The 26063-nt window shown below is 40.8% G+C and overlaps 1 protein-coding gene across 1 annotated transcript in view; it reads left to right on the top strand.

Annotated features, from left to right (window-relative positions):
- pde11a (phosphodiesterase 11a) overlaps nucleotides 1–26063 on the top strand; it is a 428873-nt gene that overhangs the window by 305283 nt on the left and 97527 nt on the right. Inside the window, exon 15 of the mRNA XM_051930468.1 lies at nucleotides 10132–10222. Coding sequence (XP_051786428.1) covers nucleotides 10132–10222 — 91 coding nt within the window. The remainder of the gene's footprint in view (nucleotides 1–10131; nucleotides 10223–26063) is intronic.

Consider the following 26063-nt stretch of genomic DNA (forward strand, 5'->3'; position numbering starts at 1 on the left):
AACTTTATTCACAGTTCCAGTCGCATGTGTGACGTGTTGTTTAGTTCATCAGATGACTGGAACCTGAGGTGTATGGTGGAGTGGAGCCACTCAGGTTCACTCTGATGGAGTTATTTAAATGTTCATCTGTCAGTCTTGTTGTGAACTTTAATTTCATGACATTCATGTCAGACTCACAGAGGTATGGAGACCCAAACACAGCAGACATTTTCAGAGCTGCTTGGTGAAGATTCTTCTAGTTATCTGGCTCTACTAAGCTCCAGACATGCTGAGAATGCTGTTGAGACTTTAACTGCACATTATTTTGAAGGTTTACTAATATACAGTACTGTGCAAAAGTTTTAGGCAGGTGTGAAAAAATGCTGTAAACAAAGAATGTTTTCACAAATGGAACTGTTAATCATTTATTTTCATCAATCAACAAAATGCAGTGAATGAACAAAAGAGAAATCTAAATCAAATCAATATTTGGTGTGACCACCCTTTGCCTTCAAAACAGCATCAATTCTTCTAGGTACACTTGCACACAGTTTTTGAAGGAACTCGGCTGGTAGGTTGTTCCAAACATCTTGGAGAACTAAGCACAGATCTGTAGGCTTCCTCACATCCTGTCTCTTCATGTAATCCCAGACACACTCGATGATGTTGAGATCAGGGCTCTGTGGGGGCCATACCATCACTTCCAGGACTTCTTGTTCTTCTTTACGCTGAAGATAGTTCTTAATGACTTTGGCTGTATGTTTGGGGACATTGTCATGCTGCAGAATAAATTTGGGGCCAATCATATGCCTCCCTGATGGTATTGCATGATGGATAAGTATCTGCCTGTATTTCTCAGCATTGAGAAAACCATTAATCCTGACCAAATCTCCAACTCCATTTGCAGAAATGCAGCCCCAAACGTTCAAGGAACCTCCACCATGCTTCACTGTTGCCTGCAGACACTCATTATTGTACCGCTCTCCAGCCCTTCAATGAACAAACTGCCTTCTGCTACAGCCAAATATTTCAAATTTTGACTCATCAGTCCAGAACACCTGCTGCCATTTTTCTGCACTCCAGTTCCTATGTTTTCGTGCACACCTGAGTCGCTTGGCCTTGTTTCCACGTCGGAGGTATGGCTTTTTGGCTGCAACTCTTCCATGAAGACCACTTCTGGCCAGACTTCTCCGGACAGTAGATGGGTGTACCTGGGTCCCACTGGTTTCTGCCAGTTCTGAGCTGATGTCACTGCTGGACATCTTCTGATTTCGAAGGGTAATAAGCTTGATGTGTCTTTCATCTGCTGCACTAAGTTTCCTTGGCCGACCACTGTGTCTACGATCCTCAACGTTGCCCGTTTCTTTGTGCTTCTTCAAAAGAGCTTGAGCAGCACATCTTGAAACCCCAGTCTGCTTTGAAATCTTTGTCTGGGAGAGACCTTGCTGATGCAGTAGAACTACCTTGTGTCTTATTGCTGTGCTCAATCTTGCCATGACATGAAACTGTCTTCATAACCTCACCTTGGTAGCAGAGTTTGGCTGTTCCTCACCCAGTTTGAAGCCTCCTACACAGCTGTTTCTGTTTCACTTTGTAGCGGTCAGGGGCCGCTAAGATTCACACCATCAACGCTGACGGTGATTTATTTATTTTAATAGAAGAGATCCCAGGAACGTCCCCAGCCTTGGATCGACCCACACACCTCACAACGGAGACAATAAAGCACACAGGGAAAGGCAAACAATTAAGAATATAATGAGACACAATTAACTAAATGAAAACAGTAATACCACCCCTGACCCCTTCGGCGATACTACATTTAACATATAAACACAAACACCACACAGCAAAGTCCATGTAAACCAAACTGGATGAAGATGAAAAGTGACAAAGTTAAGTCCAGCGATCTGTATTTTGAAAGGGAGAAGGAAAAATACAGTCCTACCGGTAGTTACTGATGATGAGGATGAAATCAGACGGTTGATTCAGGAGCGCTCCACTCTTCCGGAAAACCAATGAATCCAACACAGTTCTCAGTGCACAGGTAGACAGACGATCCAGACCCCAACAAATGAATACAGTCCAGGACACAAAGATTAGAGTTCCAATAACAGCAGGCAGAAACGACAGATAACCGCAACACACACCGCACCAAACAAAACAAACTTTTTTTTTTTTCTCTTTTTGCCCTCTGCCCTCCTTTTAACTACCTGTGGCCACCTTTGACCCCAGCAGCCCCAGCAAGGACTGCTGGGAGATGCAGTTCTTATAAAGTAGCACTGCTACAACTTAATGACTGTGTTTCAACCTACGTGTGACATTGATGATCATTAGCACCTGTTTGGTAGAATTGGTTGATCAAACACCTGACTAGAATCCTACAAAATCCCTGACTTTGTGCAAGTGGACCGATAAGAACTGATGCTGGTTTGAAGGCAAAAGGTAGGAACACCAAATATTGATTTGATTTTGATTTTTCTTTTGTTCGCTCGCTTTGCATTTTGTAAATTGATAACAATAAACAATCATTATTTATATTTCTGAAAGCATTCTTTGTTTACATCATTTTTTCATACCTGCCTAAAACTTTTGCACAGTACTGTATAATATATCAAATCCAACGTCTGTCTGTCTGTATGTCTGTCCGATTTTCACGATTGAACTACGTAACAGGTTTTAGATCAGGTTTTTTTCTATAATTTCCTTGAACATTCTAGTTGATTTTGCGACTTCTCTCATTTCACTGTGTATCATAGTTTGCGTGCTGTAACGATTTATTTGCGCAAATCCGATAAACACGTAGCAGGCCGAGGGGAGGGGCCATCCTCACTTGGGCCTTAACTCCACTTAGCTAGTGAACGAGAGAACAATTAAATTCAACTTTGACTGATATTTAAAATAAAGTGTTACTTCGGTCTTGATGAGTTTGAGTCCGGATATTCTTTTAAGTGTATGTCACATTGAAAAGAGAGATTGCAATTCAGATTGTGGATCGTGATATGATTTTTTGAAAAGATCGCCCACCCCTAATTTGACTAATCCAGTTTTCAAATTTATGTAGGATTCATTAACCCTTTGGCGAGCTACTTGGAAAGGGGTTGGCGAGCTACCGGTAACTCGTGAACGATAAGTTAAAGGGTTAAAGGGTCAGAAATGTGTGCCCATCCACACATACTGTTTCAAGTATACTGGATGAGTTTCTTATTTAGGAACTCTGAGATGATCGTATTGAAAGCTGAGCTAAAGTCCACAAGCAAGATCTAAAAGCCTTTCTGGTTCCCATAAAAGTGTAATTTTGCATCTGATTCTGTTCCATTCACTGTTAGACGTTAGATCCCAGACTGTTTAATGCTAAGGGCTCATTTATACTTCACGCTCAGAACAAGTACGCGCCCGCATCATGGCTGCCACGCGTTCTGAGCGTTCATTTGATGCGTCCTCTGAGCAGGTCCTCAGAAATTAACGCGACGCGAGCGTGAGTTGCAGTACCAGCAAAAAGTCGGGGGATGCAGTGTGCTAAAAGTTGGAATGTGACGTCAGAGTCACTGGTTACTATCTACATGTGACAGAAAGCCGCTTTGCCGTGTGCACGCTTCGATATTTGATAAATGGTTCAATGTGGTGAAGCAAAATTCCAACATACAGATGTATTCGTGGTACTTTTCTATTCAAGCGTTGCATATTCCCGATTGTAATGAGACGATACGTTTTAAAATTCTCACATACCGTTTTCTGTGCCATCTTTTTTTCTAGGGCTTCCTCTGCTCCTGACAGCAGCGAATCACCAGCAATAGATCGCCACACTGCGCACATTAAATGTATGATATTCTAGCTCTCTGCACATTTAGAATCCTTAGATTTATACTTGATATCACTTTCATAATGAAATCATTAAAGTATATATATTGCATTTTACAGATAAATCGGTAATTTCGTTTAAATAATGAATACTGTTAATAATTACACACATGGGGTGACACAGTAGCAGAGCGTTAGCGCTGCTGTCTTGCAGGGAGTCACGTCGCTGATATTCCCTGCCTGGAGCTGACATGTTTTCCTGCTGGGTTTCCTCAGTGTGCTCCAGTGTTTCCTTCCAAAGATATGCAGATTTGGGGATTTGGTGCTGCTAAAATGACGCTAGTGTATGTGTGTGCTTGTATTCACCTTGCGATGAGCCGAGGCATCGTCCAGGGATTGTTTCTCACTCGTGCCCAATGCTTGCTGGAATGGACACATCCTTGGATTTAATCAATAAACATCCTTTTCAGAGATATTGTGGTAAGGTGTCATCGGAATTTAATGGGTGTTCTAGGCAATTCACAACACAGAGAAGCCGAACGTGTTCTCACCGTGATAATATCTCGCACTGCCACCTGGCGGATTCCTCCAGAATTACGTAAAGTACGCGCGCAAGTATAAACACTTCAACGCTTGCGTAGCTGCAGCATGCATCGCATCGCGTGAAGTATAACTCCGGCCTAAGACCTTCTCATCAAAGAAAATTGAAAATGATTATCACAATTCACATTTCCTTTTAGTACAACACTTTCATGTCCCCACTTTCAATAGCCTTGTCAGTGTCAACCAACACATCCTGTCTCACAATTATTTTCTGTCTTTTATGTGGCTACTAATTTGTACACATCATGCCTAAAACAATGAGACGCAATGAAAATATTCAGGCTACCTTAATTAAAATATTGCTACATCTGTAAAGAAGAACTAAAAAAAGTAGACAGACTATGCAGACCCTGGCGTGAAACCGTAAGCTGCTTTTCCGAGTGAGTATGCAGGTGTTGACAATCTTTTTATTCTGAACTAGCCATCCCCCGCGGCTTTGTCCGCCTAGAAGTGAAACAGGACAGTGAGGAGGGCCCTGCCCGGCTCCCTACTCCTGACGTCATGCTTCTCAAATGGCCCTCAACCTCTCTCTCTCAGACTAGCAACAATATAGCACTCCTGCAAGCGAACTTTGATTCTTAGCACGATGAGAGAAGTCTCAAAATCTACCGGAATGTTCAAGCAAATTCTAGAAAAAAGCCTGATCTAAAACCGTGAAGTAGTTCTCTCATTCGCTAGCTAAGTAGATGTAAGATACACCCTGAGGTTGGCGTGTGACTGAGGAGGGCCCCATCCCCTCTCCTCGGCCTGCTGCGTCTCTCATGGATTCATGCAAATAAATCAGTACCGCAATTGAACTCTGATACAGTGGAACCTCGGTTCACGACCATAATTCATTCCAAAACCCTGGTCGTAACCCGATTTGATCGTGAACCAAAGCAATTTCCCCCATGGGATTGTATGTAAATACAATTAGTCCGTTCCAGACCGTAAGAATTGTATGTAAATATATATTTTTTTAAGTTTTTAAGCACAAATATAGTTAATTATACCATAGAATGCACAGCATAATCTATAATAATAAAAGGCAAAGCCCTCACTGACTGACTGACTGACTCACTCACTGACTGACTGACTGACTGACTCATCACTAATTCTCCAACTTCCCGTGTAGGTGGAAGGCTGAAATTTGGCAGGCTCATTCCTTACAGCTTACTTACAAAAGTTAGGCAGGTTTCATTTCGAAATTCAAAGCGTAACGGTCATAACTAGAACCTCTTTTTTGTCCATATACTGTAATGGAAGACAGCAAGATGGCCGTAGGAGACTGAGTTGCGTGTCGCGTCATCACGCCTCCCACGTAATCACGTGAACTGACTGTGAACTCAGTACGTAGAAAAGAAGGAGGAGCCCCAAAGAGCGCTGAAGAAAACACTCATTACACAATTGACAAGGCAGCGAAACAATAAGAAGCGAGTGAGTGACGCATACAAGCATCTTCATAAGACACGAGGTATAAAAAAGCACGGTGTAAACCGTAAGTCTAAATTTACTTTATAGAAACGCTCCCGCTGCCGTTTGCAATGCCATATTCGCGAGATACAAGTTTAATGAGAAGACACGAGGTATAAACAACAGTTTGCATCACTTTGTAACAGAGTTAAAATTGCTGTAGTGAGAAACTTTTAACTGCCGGGTCTTAGCTAACATTAAATAAACCCGTGGACATCGCAACATCACACAAGAGAGCGGCTCACGTGAAGTGACTGAACGCAGCAGGAGTGAATTGATAAAGTAGGAAAAGAATATGAAACAAAGCACGGTATAAACCGTAACTTCAAATTAAGTTTATAGAAACGCTGCCGTTTGCAATACCATATTCGCCCCTGCGAAGCGCGGTGATTTTGCTATATATATTAAACTATTTCAACCATTGTATGATCTGCTTCTCGCAACTGAAAGAGGGCACCATGGCAGAAGTTAGCCGACTTGCTCACCAACCACAAGCGTTACCTGGTAGGTAACCACCCATACAATCAGATTGTGAATCAGACTACGAATGCCTGCAATGTAATTACCCCGATCTACATGCTGTCAAATGAACGAACCACACGCCGTAGCACAACGTTAGGGGCTTCGCCTCTACGTCCGAAGATCGATTCCAGTAAGGGAGTGCAGTGACTGTGTACTCCTAATGAGCCCACAATTACGGCGATACACGTGTCGCATACTATGCATCTTCAAAGCACGGTGTAAACAGTAAGTTTAAATTGAGTTTATAGAAACGCTCCCGCTGCCGTTTGCAATACCATATTAGATGACTTTGTAACAGAGTTAAAATTGCTGGAGCGATAAATTTTTAACTGCCGGGTCATGTCGCGTGTTCTTGGGTAGGTACACCAAAAAATGTATACATTTATGCATGTAATGGGCAAACAAAAAATGTACTATACCCGAAAGCACTACAGTAGTACTCAATGTATCTTTACTTCTTAAATATTAATGTTTTACTGTTTAATAATTTATACGCTTCTTATATGTTATTCAGATTCTTTTATCAAAATACCAGTAACAGCGCACTGCACGATAACGTGGAGTCAATATACTTGACATGACCATTCATAGTATTTATCCTCTTTCTCTGTACGTTTACCATTCGTTTGCTCAGAGGTTGATGAGCTTGCTGCTTAATGAGCAGCTCTTCACCCTAGCGTCCCGCTGCTTCTCTTCTTTCGTCGGCATCTTTTCCCGTTAAAACTGATTTTTTTTAAAACTTAGTATGTTTTCTTTAATTTTTCAGTTAAGCTGGCACTTAAGTCTTCAATCTGCCTCAAGAATGATTAGCGGAGGTGGTAGACAATGAAAACGTCAGCCGTACGCATCCGCCACGCATGCACTGGTGCGCGCAGCTGTGAGTTGACTCTACAATAAAATAAAATAAAGATAAAAAGAGCAATAACTTGCAGCACCGCTATTCAATTACACTTGCCTAACGCCTCTCCTAAGGGGAAATACTGTGGGATCTGGGCATCCGTCAAAGCAGCAATCACAAGCCCGATTAGAAAGCGGGAAGCTGTGATTTGTCCTCTCCCTCCCATGTAACAATCGCAGCCCGTGTTGCAACGCACTATGTATGTATATGTATATATGTGTATGTGTGTGTATATGTATGTGTATATATATATATATATATATATATATATATATATATATATATTTGTTGATATGTGTGGGAAAGCGAATATTAGACGTGACGTAGTATATGTGTACCAAATTTCAAGTCAATAGGTGAAACGGTTTGCGAGCTACAGGTGATTTAAAATCCTGGACAGACAAACGAATAGCCACGGTAGCGTATTATAGAAGAACATTTTACTGTTTAATACTTTATATTTATATGCAATGTGCTTCTTATATATTACTTCATATTCTCATATGATAATGATGTTAATGTTGTTTATATTGATTTCTATGTTATTGTAAGTGCCCTTTATTTGTGGAAAAATAAATTTGGCAATTAAACTTATTTTATACATACATTTTATTTTTTTCTCTTGCACTCAGTGAGCGAATCCACTGGGTAATCAGCTATATATATATATATATATATATATATATATATATATATATATATATATATATATATAGATAGATAGATAGATAGATAGATATAGATATATATATATATATATATAGATAGATATGTATGTATGTGTATATATATATATATATAGATAGATATGTATGTATGTGTATATATATATATAGATAGATATGTATGTATGTGTATATATATATATAGATAGATATGTATGTATGTGTATGTATGTAGATAGATATGTATGTATGTGTATATATGTGTATATATATGTAGATATACAAATATGTATATGTATATATGTGTCTGTATGTGTATATATATGTTGATATATGTATATATATATGTGGATGTGTATATGTATATATATATATGTATATATGTTTATGTATATATATGTTTACATAACCTCTTTAACACACTACTTCTCCGCTGCGAAGCGCGGGTATTTTGCTAATAGTAAACTAAATGTAAAAACATTGAATAACACTGAGAAAACCTTGAACAACAGAGAAAACTAACAATGCAAGAGTTCGCACTATAACGCTACGAACCGATCGCTAAAAACTTTTTTTTAATGAGTTTTAAGCACAGGGAAATAAATGAACATTTGAAAAATCCATAATTTAATAAACAAACAAGAAAAGTAACATTGCAACAATACAGGCTACGAACCGATCGCTGTAAACAGAAGTGAAAACAAAAACAAGTCCAGTGCATTCTTTAACTGCCTTCTCTACCTTATGAGTCCAGCCCTCTCTCTATCTCGTGTGTGTGTGTGTGTGTGTGTGTGTGTGTGTGTGTGTGTCTGTCCCTCTCTCTCGCGCGCATGCATGTGTATTGTCGCGCTCTCTCTCTCTCTTTCTCGCTGCACAGGGAATGCACAGGGAGAGACTGAACACGTGCGGAAATCATCGGTGCGCACAAACCGAAAGGGAAACTGGCTTGTTCGTAAACAGAGTGTGTGGTCATGAACAGATACAAAAGTTTGGCAAACTTTTTGGTCGTAAACCGATTTGTACGTGTTCAGAGACGTTCGTGAACCAAGGTTCCACTGTACTTAGCACAATGAGAGAAGTCACAAAATCAACCGGAATGTTCAAGAAAATTATAGAAGAAAACCCAATCTAAATCCATTAAGTAGTTCTCTCGTTTGCTAACTAAGCGGAGTTGAGGTTACGCCCTGAGGCAGATGTGTGAGTCTCTCTCAGATTTGTGTTAATAAATCGGTACCACAAGCGAATCATGATACTTAGCACAATGAGCGAAGTCATAAAATCAACTGGAATGTTCAAGGAAATCTAAAGGATCTAAATTCGTTAAGTAGTTCTCTCGTGAAAAACAGACAGACAGATGTTGGATTTTATATATTGTGGATGCTAAAGGTCGCTGTTGCCCCTTAAACCCAACAGACAGATGCTCAGGACACAGGATAAAAGCAATGAGAACTATTTTATGTTATTTTCTTCTCCAAAACAGTGCCCTTCAAGTACCACAGCCACAATAAATACAAGTAAATCAACATTCACAATTCTCTCTCCTCCACACCTCCCAGCTAGAGTTGTCCCCCCTCCCAACTCTGGCTCGCTTGCTGGTTTTCACACAGAGTCTAGAGTGTTACTTATAATGCCTCCATCTTGGTTATCTTGTTGGTATAGAGCAGTCTTAAACCACTATCATCACTTACTTGTTTCCCTGCTCTGGTGGTACCAGTTTCATCTCACAGCTCCATCAAGAGGTTTCCTAAAGAAGAAGGAGTTACATTTCTTACCCTTCTCCAGGTTTATACCTTGGAGTTAAAGACTACAAACTTGGATTTCTTCACAAAGTGCCTTTTCACACCATCTTTACTCTCCGCTAGCTCACATCTTAAGAGTCCCAGCCACACTGGCAGTGGTCTTGTGGGACTGCAGTGCATTTTGTAGCCTTGTAAAGTCCCTCTGTTGTTAGCTCACCTGCTTCATTCGTTTCACCTGAAAGAAATTATGGAGGGCTCTTACCTTGTCAAAAATGTCATGTACTCATCTCCTCATATACTGTAGTGAGTACAACCTTTAGTTTCCTCATTAAGTTCTTTCCTAAGAGTGTCCAATTTTCTGTTATAAAGCTAGGAAATAAAGGCAGCACTAGAAGCAGTGAGGTGATGTTAACACCATAGTGTAGGTTTGCGGTTGAGGATGCACTACTTATTGTCTCTTTCCCTTCTTGTCTAGGACCGGCTCTGCTCTGGCTCAGCTCTACGGCACGTCAGCTACTATGGAGCACCACCATTTTAACCACGCTGTCATGATTCTTCAGAGTGAGGTATGGCAGACGCATTCCCGCTTATTTTCATCAAATATGCCTCCAGTGCCACGCAGTTTTTAATCAGCTGATTGTTTTTTCTTATTCACAGCTATTGATATTTAGCCGAATGATTAGGAAAGGCAGGGCTTCTGCTTTTTTAAATCTGCAGGTGTGTAACATATGAAAATTAAATGCATTGCTGACAGCTGCCAAGAGTTGATTCTACAATAAAATAAAAATAAAAAGAGGAGTAACCATGGAGGTCAATCATCACACCGAAAGCGGATAGTAGACGTCACGTAGTATGTGTGAACCAAATTTCAGGTCAATCGGTCAAACGGTGTGCAAGCTAAAGGTGATTTAAATCCTGGACAGACAAACGAACAGCCATGGTAGCGTATTACAGTGCATCCAGAAAGTATTCACAGCACATCACTTTTTCCACATTTTGTTATGTTACAGCCTTATTCCAAAATGGATTAAATTCATTTTTTTTCTCAGAATTCTACACACAACACCCCATAATGACAACGAGAAAAAAGTTTACTTGAGGTTTTTGCAAATTTATTAAAAATAAAAAAACTGAGAAAGCACATGTACATAAGTATTCACAGCCTTTGCCATGAAGCTCGAAATTGAGCTCAGGTTCATCCTGTTTCCCCTGATCATCCTTGAGATGTTTCTGCAGCTTCATTGGAGTCCACCTGTGGTAAATTCAGTTGACTGGACATGATTTGGAAAGGCACACACCTGTCTATAGAAGGTCCCATAGTTGACAGTTCATGTCAGAGCACAAACCAAGCATGAAGTCAAAGGAATTGTCTGTAGACCTCCGAGACAGGATTGTCTCAAGGCACAAATCTGGGGAAGGTTACAGAAAAATATCTGCTGCTTTGAAGGTCCCAATGAGCACAGTGGCCTCCATCATCCGTAAGTGGAAGAAGTTCAAAACCACCAGGACTCTTCCTAGAGCTGGCCGGCCATCTAAACTGAGCGATCGGAGGAGAAGGGCCTTAGTCAGGAAGGTGACCAAGAACCCGATGGTCACTCTGTCAGAGCTCCAGAGGTCCTCTGTGGAGACAGAAGAACCTTCCAGAAGGACAACCATCTCTACAGCAATCCACCAATCAGGCCTGTATAGTAGAGTGGCCAGACGGAAGCCACTCCTTAGTAAAAGGCACATGGCAGCCCGCCTGGAGTTTGCCAAAAGGCACCTGAAGGACTCTCAGACCATGAGAAAGAAAATTCTCTGGTCTGATGAGACAAAGATTGAACTCTTTGGTGTGAATGCCAGGCATCACATTTGGAGGAAACCAGGCACCGCTCATCACCAGGCCAATACCATCCCTACAGTGAAGCATGGTGGTGGCAGCATCATGCTGTGGGGATGTTTTTCAGCGGCGGGAACTGGGAGACTAGTCAGGATAAAGGGAAAGATGACTGCAGCAATGTACAGAGACATCCTGGATGAAAACCTGCACCAGAGCGCTCTTGACCTCAGACTGGGACGACGGTTCATCTTTCAGCAGGACAACGACCCTAAGCACACAGCCAAGATATCAAAGGAGTGGCTTCAGGACAACTCTGTGAATGTCCTTGAGTGGCCCAGCCAGAGCCCAGACTTGAACCAGATTGAACATCTCTGGAGAGATCTTAAAATGGCTGTGCACCGACGCTTCCCATCCAACCTGATGGAGCTTGAGAGGTGCTGCAAAGAGGAATGGGCGAAACTGGCCAAGGATAGGTGTGCCAAGCTTGGGGCATCATATTCAACAAGACTTGAGGCTGGAATTGCTGCCAAAGGTGCATCGACAAAGTATTGAGCAAAGGCTGTGAATACTTATGGACATGGGATTTCTCAGTTTTTTTATTTTTAATAAATTTGTAAAAACCTCAAGTAAACTTTTTCACGTTGTCATTATGGGGTGTTGTGTGTAGAATTCTGAGGAAAAAAATTAATTTAATCCATTTTGGAATAAGACTGTAACATAACAAAATGTGGAAAAAGTGATGCGCTGTGAATACTTTCTAGATGCACTATATATATAATGATATTTTTTATTTGGCAAACACAACTCAAAAAAGGCATCTACTAAGTGAAAAATAATACAAATCAAATTTTTATAATAAAATGCACAAAGTTTAGGTTATACTTAAAAAATAAATAAATTAAAAGCAGCTTGTGGAAGGTAAATCAAGTGTGCAGAATATCCCGACTTGATAGGTTTGTATAGTGGTGTGCTGGTCCAGTGGTCATAGATTAACTTGCAGGATTAAACTAAAAGGGATTCTTTTCTTCTTGCAACAAAAAACACAGACAAGCATTGCAGTTTGGGTCACCCGCAAGCAATCCCCATGCACCTGAAAATAAAGGTGCTGAAAAAGGGCAAAAATACGTCTTTATAGACGCAAGTCTCAAAGTGACTTCTGGGAGCACTATGAACACACCACTGTCGATAACGTTACTGAGACGAGCTGGGCAAATGAGGACACATATAGCAAGGGGTAGGTGTAAAAGTGAAATAGAAACAGTGTCCAAAAGTGCAGTGCTCAAACATTCAATAAATAAATAATTTGTTAAAACAGTGACAATCAGTGAGTTTAAAATTCAGAGTTTAAAACAAGAATTAAACCATCACGGTCCTCAGGTCATTGTGCCATCTGACAAGCCCAGCATAATTCCCACGTCGTCTTCCCTGCTCACCCATTGCCCGCTCAGCTGGCGGAGACATTGGCAGCTGCAGTCCTCACCCATCCGACCCCAGAGTTTGGCTGCCTAGAGTGGCGTCAGCCAGACCACTCGGGGTTAGTTGTCTTCTCGCTGTCCTTCTTGCTCCCCTGGTGTGCCTCAGGTCCCTGGAGAGGACTCTGCCTCAATCGCACCCACTCCTCCGGACAATCAGTGGGGACGACCCGTCCCTGGAGCGCCGATCTTTTGCTCTGTTGTGGGGCCTACGGCCATGCTGGCTCCTGCCCCTCCACATGATGCTTTTCTCATGGCTATGCTTCTTTGACTTGCTGTCTTTTCCCCCTCTCTGCCGTGCAGCCTCCACATATACCGCCTTTCTAATTGGGCACAGGTGCAGCACCGTTGAGACCCCTGACTGATCGCCCACCTCTGCACGTGTGTGCAGTGCCTCAACTAACAAAATGCACTCACTCACACCCGTGCCCAAATGGGCACACTTACTTATTTCAAATTTGCACAGTGCCACGGACCACTTACTACAGCTTTAAGCTTTTCTAATTTCTAATGTTTAAGCGTATCCGTCTTCACAATATGCGCAACGTGCCCTGCGGTGGTGGAGTTTTCAGGCTTCTTGGCTTTGAAGCACCTAAGACAGAAGCCAGAATGTCTCCTTGTGAGTGGTGCACACCTTCAGGTTATTCGTGATAAATAATGCAACACTTCATAGAGGATGTGAACTGGGGAGGCTTGTGATCTTCCAGTGATTGCCATGGTAACGGTGCCTTTTTGTTGTCAGGAGCCTTGGTGCATACAGCATGGTGTGCCAATTCAAAAAAAAAAAAAAAAAAGCTGCAAGAGCATGTGGCATTTCATATGGCATCTGCCATCCCTGGTGTGTATGAACTCTCGAGGTCACATGCTGTATATCTGACTTGTCACACTGGTGCTCTGTTATCGATTTTTCCAAAGCATTGCATTTGTTTACAGTGGGAAAGTGTCATGGCAGTTAGGGCTGGACTGGACATTTGCCCACTTGAGATACTGTAACTGGCTTAAAAAAACTCCAGCCGATGTACCTGGCATTGCCCAGAGAGCTTGTATTTGTATAATAGGTTGATTAAATGTTGACCCGATTGTCAATGCTTGCAGAAATGCCACTGCCCTTTCTGTCAACTCCACTAGCTGTTGGATAACTATTAATTTCTCTGCAGTCATGAGTCAAGAATTTGTTCTTTTAGTGTCTCTGATTGGATTCCATAATTGCTGAAACTCCTTGCTGGGATGAAACCATTAATGCTACTTTTTTTTGTATATTCTGGTTTAGTGGGGTTTCATGAGTAGATGTTTAATCAATCTCTTGTTGAATAATTGAACTTCAGAAAGCTTCTACAGTAATAATAATAAATCTTTACATGTATATAGTGCCTTTCTTACTACTCAAAGCACTTTTCATAGTGAATGGGGAGCCACTTCAACCACCACTAATGCGAAGCATCTACCAGGATGATGCAACAGCAGACATTTTTGTGCCAGTATGCTCACTGCACATTACTGTTAGGTGGTGAAGGGGTGAGAGAGAGCTAATTAGAGACAGGGGATGACTAGGGGACCAGTCTTGGCACAACATCATAGGCCCCTGGGTAATGTAGTGCACTTTGATGGCAAAATAGAAACATACATAGGCATCAGAAACATTATGGGCCGCTATGCTCCTTGGGCCCCAAGCCAGTGCCCATACGTTAAGACGCCCATGGCCAGAATGACTAGGCCAGTGGTTCTCAAACTGTGGGGTGGGCCCCCCTAAGGGAGTGCGAAGTAACAAAAAGGGGGGCGCAAAGATGTGAAAAAAAGAAAACAAGAATTGAAAATATGACAAATACATCTATTGAAACCAAAACAAATTAACTTAAACTACATTCTGATACTAGAAAAATAAATATAGAGTTAGATAAATGTCGATAAAAGTTAAGTAGGTATAATAAAATATGCATCTATGATATATCCATCCATCCATTTTCCAACCCGCTGAATCCAAACACAGGGTCACAGGGGTCTGCTGGAGCCAATCCCAGCCAACACAGGGCACAAGGCAGGAACCAATCCCGGGCAGGGTGCCAACCCACCGCAGGACACACACAAACACACCCACACACCAAGCACACACTAGGGCCAATCTAGGATCGCCAATCCACCTAACCTGCATGTCTTTTGGACTGTGGGAGAAAACCGGAGTGCCCGGAGGAAACCCATGCAGACACGGGGAGGACATGCAAACTCAACGCAAGGAGGACCCGGGAAGCGAACCCAGGTCCCCAGATCACCCAACTGCGAGGCAGCAGCACTACCCACTGTGCCACCGTGCCGCCCCCTATGATATATCATTAATTAAAAAAGAACAAATTGGTATTAGTGGGCTCCATTCAAAAAAATGTTAGGGGGGGCGCGATAAAAACGGTTATGAAAACTCAGGTCGCAAATACTTAAAGGTTGAGAAACGCTGGACTAGGCTGTGGAGGGCAATTTACACCCTATTCTTTATGAAGAATTGTTTATGCACAGGGATCTTTTATGATCACAGAGAGAGTAGGGGTTAGTATGGATTTTGGAGCCACCATGAATAATAAGGATAATTAATTGAATATACAGAGCATTGGGAGTACTAGGGTGTTGTACCATGTTAGCCATTATGAATGCAGAGAAAAGCCAAGCAAAATGACCCCTTTTATTGGCTAACTAAAAAGATTACAATATGCAAGCTTTCGAGGCATCTCAGGCTCCTTCTTCTTTGATTACATCCTGCCTGAAGAAGGGGCCTGAGTTGCCTCAAAAGCTTGCATATTGTAATCTTTTTAGTTAGCCAATAAAAGGGGTCATTTTGCTTGGCTTTTCTCTACAGAGAATTAGGATTAAACTAAAATGAAGCTCTGTGAAAGCCATGTTACAGTAATGAGTTTTTATCAGTGTTTTAATGTGCTCCACTATATTAGCCTGGCAAATTTCTATCGCTCAGCTATTCCAGATTTGAGGTGCATAACAGCAGAAGGCCGCCCGCCTCACCACTTCTTTTAAGTTTAGCTCTTGGAATTCACAGCAGACCCTCATTTGAAGATCTAAGGTTACGATTTGGAGTTTAAGGTGTCAGACATTCTGAAATATAAGATGGAGCAAATTATTGAAGGCTTTGTAAACCATAAGCAGGATTTTAAAGACAATTCTAAATGACACAGGTAACCAGTGTAGTGACGCTAAGACTGGGGTGATGTGCTCAGATTTTCTTTTCCTAGTTAAGATTCTAGCAGCTGCATTCTGCACTCATTGTAATCGATTGATGTCTTTTTTGGGTGTTCCTGAGAGGAGTGTGTTAAAGTCATCTAGTCGACGAAAAACAAAAGCGTGAACTCATTTCTCAGCATCTTGCAAAGTTGTAAGAGGTCTAAATTTTGTTATATTTCTTTAAGTGATAAAATGCTGTCCTAGTAATCTGATTAATATGTGATTTAAAATTCAGATCACAGTCAACAGTTACCCCTAAATTCTTTACCTCCGTCTTGACTTTTAATCCTAATGCGTCAAGTTTCTTTTTAATAACCTCATTATTGCAAACGTTACAAAGATGATGCCAAGTTGATTCATTCAATGTTGATTTAAAATGGCTACATATCACAACACTGAACTGGCATTATTGCCTAAAATTATAAGTGCCTCATCATGAGAATGATGGATTTGAATAAATGTCTACCATCAAGAAACAGCAAAAGTTACTAACACCTTCTTGAGTTCTTTTTCTACCATAGTCTGAGCAGCGACTCAGCATGAGCTAATAAAACCTCCCACTTTATTCTGTTTCATTGTGGCTTATCTCTATCAGACATAGTAACAATATGCAGGTATAGTACAGCATTGGCATTTACAAAAATGGTAAGGTTTAGAGAGTGTCTTTGGTTTAGTTCAGAGTTATTGCCAACTGTACCCAATACAATACAATACAATACAATACAATTTATTTTTTGTATAGCCCAAAATCACACAAGAAGTGCCGCAACGGACTTTAACAGGCCCAGCTTCTTGACAGACCCCCAGCCTCGACTCTCTAAGAAAATGAGGAAAAACTCCCAAAAAAACCCTTGTAGGGAAAAAAATGGAAGAAACCTCGGGAAAGGCAGTTCAAAGAGAGACCCCTTTCCAGGTAGGCTGGGCATACAGTGGGTGTCAAAAAGAAGGGGGGTCAATACAATACAATACACAGAGCAGAACAAATCCTCAATACAGTATAAGAATAAAAATTTTACAAGTACGGACCAGAATTTAACAGTAGATGATATCCCATAATAGGATTTAGATTTGTTCAGAGTCCTGGAGACCTCAGCCATCAAGCTGCCTCCCCCTATTGGCCATTCCACAGCTGAACAGTGCTGGGCCAGCCAATCAAATGAAAGTACTCCTCTACCCCACGATTCCTGCGATCCTCCATCAGGGATGACTTTACCTCCGGCAGGCAAAACAACTTGCTATACCCAGTGCTATGAAATTATTATGTGCATTTTTGGCCAACACAACACAACAACAACAACAACATTTATTTATATAGCACATTTTCATACAAAAAGTAGCTCAAAGTGCTTTACATAATGGAGAGAAGAAAAATAAAAGACAAAATAAGAAATTAAAATAAGACAACATTAATTAACATAGAAAGGAGTAAGGTCCGATGGCCAGGGTGGACAGAAAAAACAAAAAAAAACTCCAGAAGGCTGGAGAAAAAAATAAAATCTGTAGGGGTTCCAGGCCACGAGACCGCCCAGTCCCCTTTGGGCATTCTACCTAACATAAATGAAATAGTCCTCTTTGTAGTTCGGGTTTTTCACGGAGTCACTTGATGCTGATGGTCATACAGATTTCTGGCTTTTAATCCATCCATCATTGTTGGAACAAAAGGAAACAGAAGAGAGAGTAGGGGTTAGTACAGATTTTGAATGAATAGTTATTATAATGAATTAGATATACAGAGTATCAGGATTAAATTACAGTGAAGTTATGAGAAGGCCATGTTACAGTAATGTGTTTTCAGTAGTTTTTTAAAGTGCTCCACTGTATTAGCCTGGCGAATTCCTACTGGCAGGCTATTCTAGATTGTAGGTGCTTAACAGCAGAAGGCCTCATGCCTCACCACTTCTTTTAAGTTTTGCTCTTGGAATTCTAAGGAGACACTCAGTTGAGGATCTGAGGTTACGATTTGGAATATAAGGTGTCAGACATTCCGATATATAAGCCGGGGCGAGATTATTTAAAGCTTTATAAACCATAAGCAGAATTTTAAAGTCAATTCTGAATGACACAGGTAACCAGTGTAGTGACATCAAAACTGGAGAAATGTGTTCGGATTTTCTTTTCCTGGTAAGGATTCTAGCAGCTGCATTCTGCACTAGTTGCAAACGATTGATGTCTTTTTTGGGTAGTCCTGAGAGGAGTGCGTTACAGTAATCTAGCCGACTGAAAACAAACGCATGAACTAATTTCTCTGCATCTTTCGATGATATAAGAGGTCTAACTTTTGCTATGTTTCTTAGGTGAAAAAATGCTGTCCTAGTGATCTGATTAATATGCGATTTAAAATTCAGATTACAATCAAAGGTTACCCCTAAACTTTTTACCTCCGATTTGACTTTTAATCCTAATGCATCCAGTTTATTTCTAATAGCCTCATTGTATCCATTATTGCCAATCACTAAGATTTCGGTTTTTTCTTTATTTAATTTGAGAAAGTTACTATTCATCCATTCTGAGATACAAGTTAGACATTGTGTTAGCGAATCAAGAGATTTGGGGTCATCAGGTGCTATTGATAAATACAGCTGTGTGTCATCAGCATAGCTGTGGTAGCTCACGTTGTGCCCTGAGATAATCTGACCTAATGGAAGCATGTAGATTGAGAAGAGCAGTGGACCCAGGATAGAGCCTTGTGGAACACCATATAGAATATCATGTGTCTTTGAGTTATAATTACCACAACTAACAAAGAATTTTCTCCCTGCCAGGTAGGATTCAAACCAATTTAAGACACTGCCAGAGAGGCCCACCCATTGACTAAGGCGATTCTTAAGAATATTATGATCAATGGTGCCAAATGCGGCACTCAGATCTAAGAGGATGAGAACAGATAAATGGCCTCTGTCTGCATTTACCTGCAAGTCATTTACTACTTTAACGAGTGCAGTTTCTGTGCTGTGATTTGTTCTAAAACCTGACTGAAATTTATCAAGAATAGCAAGTTTATTGAGGTGCTCATTTAACTGTATAATGACTGCCTTCTCTAGAATTTTACTTAAGAAAGGCAGGTTAGAGATGGGTCTATAATTTTCAAGAGCAGAGGGATCGAGATTATTTTTCTTAAGTAGCGGTTTAACTACCGCAGTCTTAAGACAGTCTGGGAAGACCCCCGTATCTAATGACGAGTTTACTATGTCAAGAACATTATCACTAAGCACGCCCGATACTTCTTTGAAAAAATTTGTTGGTATTGGGTCAAGGGCACAGGTGGAGGGTTTCATTTGAGAAATTATTTTATGTAAATCAGGTAAATCTATCCTAGTGAAAGACTTTAATTTGTTTATTATGGGGTACTGGGGTTTAGGAGGATCCTTAGTGTTGGGGAGATATACTCTGTTATTTCTAATATCATTAATTTTTTGATTGAAAAATACAGCGATAGCCTCACAGGTTTTACTGGAAGTACTTAGGAGGCATTCCTTTGAGTTACCTGGGTTTAACAGACGATCAATTGTCGAAAATAAGACTCTGGGATTACTAGCATTGTTATTTATAATCTTAGAGAAATAGCAGCGCCTCTCAAGACGGACTGTGTTATTGTATTCTGTTATTTTAACTTTTAATATCTCATAGTCAATAGTTAGTTTAGTTTTCCTCCATTTACGCTCAGCTCTACGGCATGTTCTCTTTAAATCAGACACTCTTTGGGTCTTCCATGGTATAACAATGCTAGAAGATTTTTTAAATGTCTTTTCAGGTGCAACTAAGTCAACAGCAGCCCTCACTTTAGTATTAAATCTTTCCACCTTACTATTTACATTCTCCTCGCTATTATAGTTGGCACTATAAACGGACTGATTGGTTAGAATGTTTGAAAGTTTTAAAGCTGCTGATGAGTCAAAGAAGCGTTTTTTAACAATATGCTTCTCATGAGTGTTTTCTATCATTATTTCTATATTAAATAGTAGAAGAAAATGGTCTGATAGACCAATATCAATGACCTGCTTTATATCAACTTTTAGTCCTTTAGTAATTACTAAGTCTAACGTATGACCTGCTTTATGTGTAGGCTGATTAACGAGCTGTCTCAAATCAAAAGAGTCCAGGAGGTTCATAAATTCTTTTACTTTCTGGTCACATTGATTATCTATATGAAAATTAAAGTCGCCGACTATTAAGAGTGTGTCATAGTTCATAATTAAGATTGACATCAAGTCAGAGAATTCCTCAAAGAAAGACGCGTTGAATTTTGGAGGTCTATACACGGATAATACTAGAACGTGAGAATCTCCCTGAATAATAATGGCGAGATACTCAAAAGACTTGAATTTACCAAAACTGATATTTTTACATTTTAACCTGCTTGAGTAAATGTTTGCTAGTCTTCCACCTCTCTTTCCTTGGCGATCAGCACGAGTAAAACTGTAATCCGGAGGCGCAGATTCGATTAAAACAGCTGCGCCATCTGAGCTAAGCCACGTTTCACTTAGTGCAATAAAATCTATTTTTTTATCACTAATAAGATCGTTGATAAAAAACGTCTTGTTAGTTAAAGTCTAATATTTAATAGTGCCATATTCAATGTTTCGGAGGAGCAGAGATGAATGCTATGTGCGTTATTGATATATGGAACAGGAATTAAGTTATTTTTATTAGCGCCGCTCTGTGTGTATTTTTTGTTTAATCTATGATATGTTTTTATAGTTTTAATACATTGTTCATCTAAAGTAGTAACTTTAATTAAATTATTGGTGTTTATGCCGTATTGCCTAGATTTTCTATGTGCATTAAGATTGGTTATTACAGTATTTATGTTGTGCACTTTTATGGAAGATTTTATTAAACAATTATCATGACCAAGCACAGGAGTGGCATTTCGGAAGGGGTTAAAAGCAGAGATAGATAGTCAAGATAAACGAATTACCTTGGATATGTTTTCGGAGAGGACCCGGGCGCCGAAGCTATTCGGATGCAGGCCATCTCGCTTGAAAAAACGCGGTCTTTCCCAAAAGAGGTCCCAGTTGTTGATGAAACCAATGTCTTGATTCTTGCAGAAGCCCTGCAGCCAGTTGTTTAAACCAAGCAGACGACTGTAGTACTCGTTTGATCGTCTGACGAGAGAGAGTGGACCCGAGATGAAGATCTTTGCCGATGGGGTCCTCTCCTTTGTGTCTTTAATTAATGCAGTGAAGTCTGCCTTGAGGATCTCGGACTGTCGGTGCCTTATGTCGTTTACGCCAGCATGTAAAACAATTGCTCCAACTGCCCTGTTCTTGTAGATCGCCGGTGCACGTCTCGTCACATCTCGGACACGAGCACCGGGAAAACAAGAAACAAAAGATTTTCTATTAGGGCAAGTGATATTGAGGTTCCTAACAATAGAATCACCTACCACTATTACATCTCCAGGAGCTGAAGGCGAACTGGGGACGCTTAGAGGGTCAAACCTGTTCTGTGTTACGATGCTTGCCTGTGCCGATGGAGGTGTTCTGGCCTTGAACCCCCGCCTGCATAGCTGAAATACACCGAGGTCATCATCGGTGTCGCTCCTACGAGGCGCGGGGGTGAAGGTGACTTGAGCGGCACAACGCGGGGTTGATATTACGCTGATAACAGATGGCGAGGACGGTTTATCCAACAGCCGAGCCTTCAGATCTCTGAGGTATCTACGTCTAGACAGAAGTTTCTGAATCTGTTCATCGAGTGCCTGGAGTTCCTCGACTACAATTTCAACGCGATTCACCTTACTATCGGCCATTGTCCACTTCTGTTTCTGCTTCCGCTTCCGCTTCGTGCCCTAGGAAGAATGAGAGAGAGATACGTTAGACTCAGGCTTCCACTGTTCTTGACCAGCGGCCCAAATCTCACTCCATTAGTTATGTTTAATACAACACCTTGGAATAATGGGTAGTGATAAGTGAAACAGCTGGTTTCGCCAAATCGATGCCAAACTTTGATATAATAGAAATTTCTGTGATCTTAGGGGTGTTTTCATTTTTTTTTTTAAATATTACAAATGATTGTCATTTTAAGTTTTTTAGTTGGCACCCATTGCTGACGTGCTTTTTACCTTATTTTTATGTTTTCTTTTTTTAAACTTTTACATTGTATAGTCACTTGCAAGAGAATGCAGAATCAAAGAGGGTTGGTTGTTTTAGAAAACAGGTTGCTAGTTTGTGGGGTGTGACGTTACTTTCTACCCACATGATGATGGAGGCACCCCAGAAGGTTTTACCTCGCATCCTAATGCACATGTCAATACAATTTCTGTGCAGCCCTGACGCTTTTATGGAGCTCTGTGACAGACAAAACAGAGATTTGGTGATTGCAGTTTGCTGCAGTCCATTAAATTCTGACATTTTGAGCTGTAGTGTATTATTTGGTACAATAAAGAAGATATAGTGATCCCGGGAGATTTTAATTTACCAAACATTAATTGGGTACAAGCCTTGAATGTGCTGAGCTCAGTCCCTACCATTGGATCTGTGTGACCAGTAAACAGTCACTTTAAATGCATGAAATAAAACTAGATCACTGAGTACGTGTGTTGTGGATGTAAAGTGCGTAGTGTTCAAGATGAAAGATGCTATAAAAATCACAGGATGACAGATTCACTTGTAAACAGTGACCCACTTTGTGGAGCTGAGGTTGTTCCTTTTATCACCTGTGTTCAGATCACAGCACTATGAAATATCTGAACTGCATGTTTAAGGAACCATAGAATTAAAAAAGTTTGGTTAAGTTTAGGGTTAGGTTTGGCTTTATTATCCCAAAGGGAAATTTGTTTGCAGCTGGAAAGTATGACACATACGGCACAGTTACACAAATACAAGAAATTAAGCAAAAACACAAGAACTGATAATCCAGTGTTATCAGAAGGACAGACACTCCAGATCAGTATAAAGAAGAATTACCTTTAACAGTACACAGATTAATAATTCAGAACTCTGCGTTTGGCTGAATCCCTTCAAGTAACAAAACTCAAGACGCTTAAAGCTCTAGGAATAAGAGTTCTTAAATCTGTTATTCTCTACCCTCAGAAACCCTGAATCTACAGCCTGATGGCAATAACTGAAATTTAGAGGAAAAGAGGACAAGATGTGTCTGACAGAATCAAGTCGGCCTTCTTTCTAACCTGTAAGTGAAGTAGCTCAGTGGTAGACGTCTGCTGCAAACCAATATCCTTACTGCTAATTAATGCAATGTTGATAAGATAGATTGAATTCTTAATGCTGGGATTGCCAAACCAACATGTAAAATCAAAAGTAACAAGACTTGCGAGAAACAATCATCATGGTTTTTATCCACTTTAAAACAGCTGCGTTTCTCAAAATAAGAGTAGCCATTTCTGCTCCTTGATACTAATTTGCTCAGTGTGGAGATCAGAAGTTACCCTGTGTGACAAAGGCACTATATAGGCGTCGACCTGACACAGACTGACAACGAAGGCACAAAACAATGAAACTTTATGATTGATTTTTCTTCAGCCAATGGGCACATCTTCACCGTGTCCCACAGGCCTTACACAGTCCCCAAAACACACAAAAGAAAAAACACCCACAAAAATCACGCTCTTCTTCCTCCCAGGCAGCTTTGTCCTCCTCCTCCCAACTCTGGTGCCCAGAGTAACAACTGCTGACTCCTTTTATAACACCCCCAGAAAACCTGCCCAAGAGGGTTCAGCAGCTATTGCAGCTCTCCTTGGCAGCGCCCTCGGATCCCAACAGGGTTGTAACCAACTCCAACTCCCATGAAGCCCTGCGGGAGTCCGAGGCACCGCTGCAATCCAGGGGGGCTGCCATCCAGCGACCTGGGAGAGATACAGTCATATGAAAAAGTTTGTGAACCCCTTTTAATTCTTTGGATTTTTGTTTCTCATTGGCTGAGCTTTCAAAGTAGCAACTTCCTTTTAATATCTGACATGCCTTATGGAAACAGTAGGATTTCAGCAGTGACATTAAGTTTATTGGATTAACAGAAAATATGCAATATGCATCATAACAAAATTAGACAGGTGCATAAATGTGGGCACCCCAACAGAGATATGACATCAATACTTAGTTGAGCCTCTTTTTGTAAATCTAACAGCCTCTAGACGCTGTCCTCCTATAGCCTTTGATGAGTGTCTGGATTCTGGATGGAGGTATTTCTGACCATTCTTCATACAAAATCTCTCCAGTTCAGTTCAATTTGATGGACAGCCTGCTTCAAATCATCCCATAGATTTTCAATGATATTCAAGTCAGGGGACTGTGACGGCCATTCCAGAACATTGTACTTCTCCCTCTGCATGAATGCCTTTGTAGATTTCCAACTGTGTTTTGGGTCATTGTCTTGTTGGAATATCCAACCCCTGCGTAACTTAACCTTTGTGACTGATGCTTGAACATTATCCTGAAGAATTTGTTGATATTGGGTTGAATTAATGCGACCCTCAACTTTAACAAGGGCCCCAGTCCCTGAACTAGCCACACAGCCCAACAGCATGATGGAACCTCCACCAAATTTGACAATAGGTAGCAGGTGTTTATCTTGGAATGTGGTGTTCTTCTTCCGCCATGCAAATCGCTTTTTGTTCTGACCAAATAACTCAATTTCTGTTTCATCAGTCCAAAGCACTTTGTTCCAAAATGAATCTGGCTTGTCTAAATGAGTATTGGCATACAACAAGCGACTCTGTTTGTAGCGTGAGTGCAGAAAGGGCTTCTTTCTCATCACCCTGCCATACAGATGTTCTTTGTGCAAATTGCACTGAGTTGTAGAACGATGTACAGATACACCATCTGCAGCAAGATGTTCTTGCAGGTATTTGGAGGTGATCTGTGTGTTGTCTGTCACCATTCTCACAATACTGTTCATATGCCGCTCTTGTATTTGTCTTGGCCTGCCAGACCTGCTGGGTTTAACAGCAACTGTGCCTGTGGCCTTCCATTTCCTGATTCCATTCCTTACAGTTACAGAAACTGACAGTTTAAACCTCTGAGATAGCTTTTTGTAGCCTTCCCCTAAACCAGGAGACTCAACAATCTTTGTTTTCAGATCTTTGGAGAGTTGCTTTGAGGATCCCATGCTGTCCCTCTTCAGAGGAGAGTCAAAAGGAAGGAAGCACAACTTGTAATTGACCACCTTAAATCCCTTTATATCTCATGATTGGACACATCTGTCTATGAAGTTCAAGGCGTAACGAGCTCATCCAACCAATTTGGTGTTGTAAGTAATCAGCATTGAGCAGTGACAGGCATTCAAATCAGCAAAGTGACAAGGGGACCCACATTTGTGCACAGCCAGTTTTTCACATTTGATTTAATTTCATACAACTAAATACTGCGTCACTAAAAATCTTTGTTCGGAAAACACCGCAGTACTCAGATGTTCCTAGGAAATGAAAGACATACCACTGTTATCTTTTTTGTAGAAAGGAGAGTCAATTATTATGCAGGCTGAGAGGGCTTCCCAAACTTTTTCATATGACTGTATTGTACAGCCATTTGTCTATTCCCCATATACAGAAGGGGCATCCCGGCCGTCCGCCACACCTGTTATCAGCGGTTGTCCCCAGATACTCATAGTGCTCCACCATGTCCATATTCTCTCTTTTAATTATTGTTGAGAGAGTGAGAGGAAGGGAGCTCTTGAAGTCCACAGCGAGGTCTTTTGTTTTACAGATGTTTAACTATAAAAGGGACCAATCACACCATTGAGCAAACTCATCAAACACTACATAAAATCGCAAAGTCACCAGTTTGTTGCCATTTCTAACTCACTTTGCACAGTGGAGTTAATCACGTCTATCACATTGTTTCATGCCATACCAGTATAGAAACCATTGTACTGTACCTATAAACTCACCGGCCACTTTATTAGGTACGCCTGTTCAACTGCTTGTTAACACAAATATCTAAT

This window comes from Erpetoichthys calabaricus, chromosome 8 (genome assembly GCF_900747795.2).
Source record: "Erpetoichthys calabaricus chromosome 8, fErpCal1.3, whole genome shotgun sequence".
Classification (NCBI taxonomy): domain Eukaryota; kingdom Metazoa; phylum Chordata; class Cladistia; order Polypteriformes; family Polypteridae; genus Erpetoichthys; species Erpetoichthys calabaricus.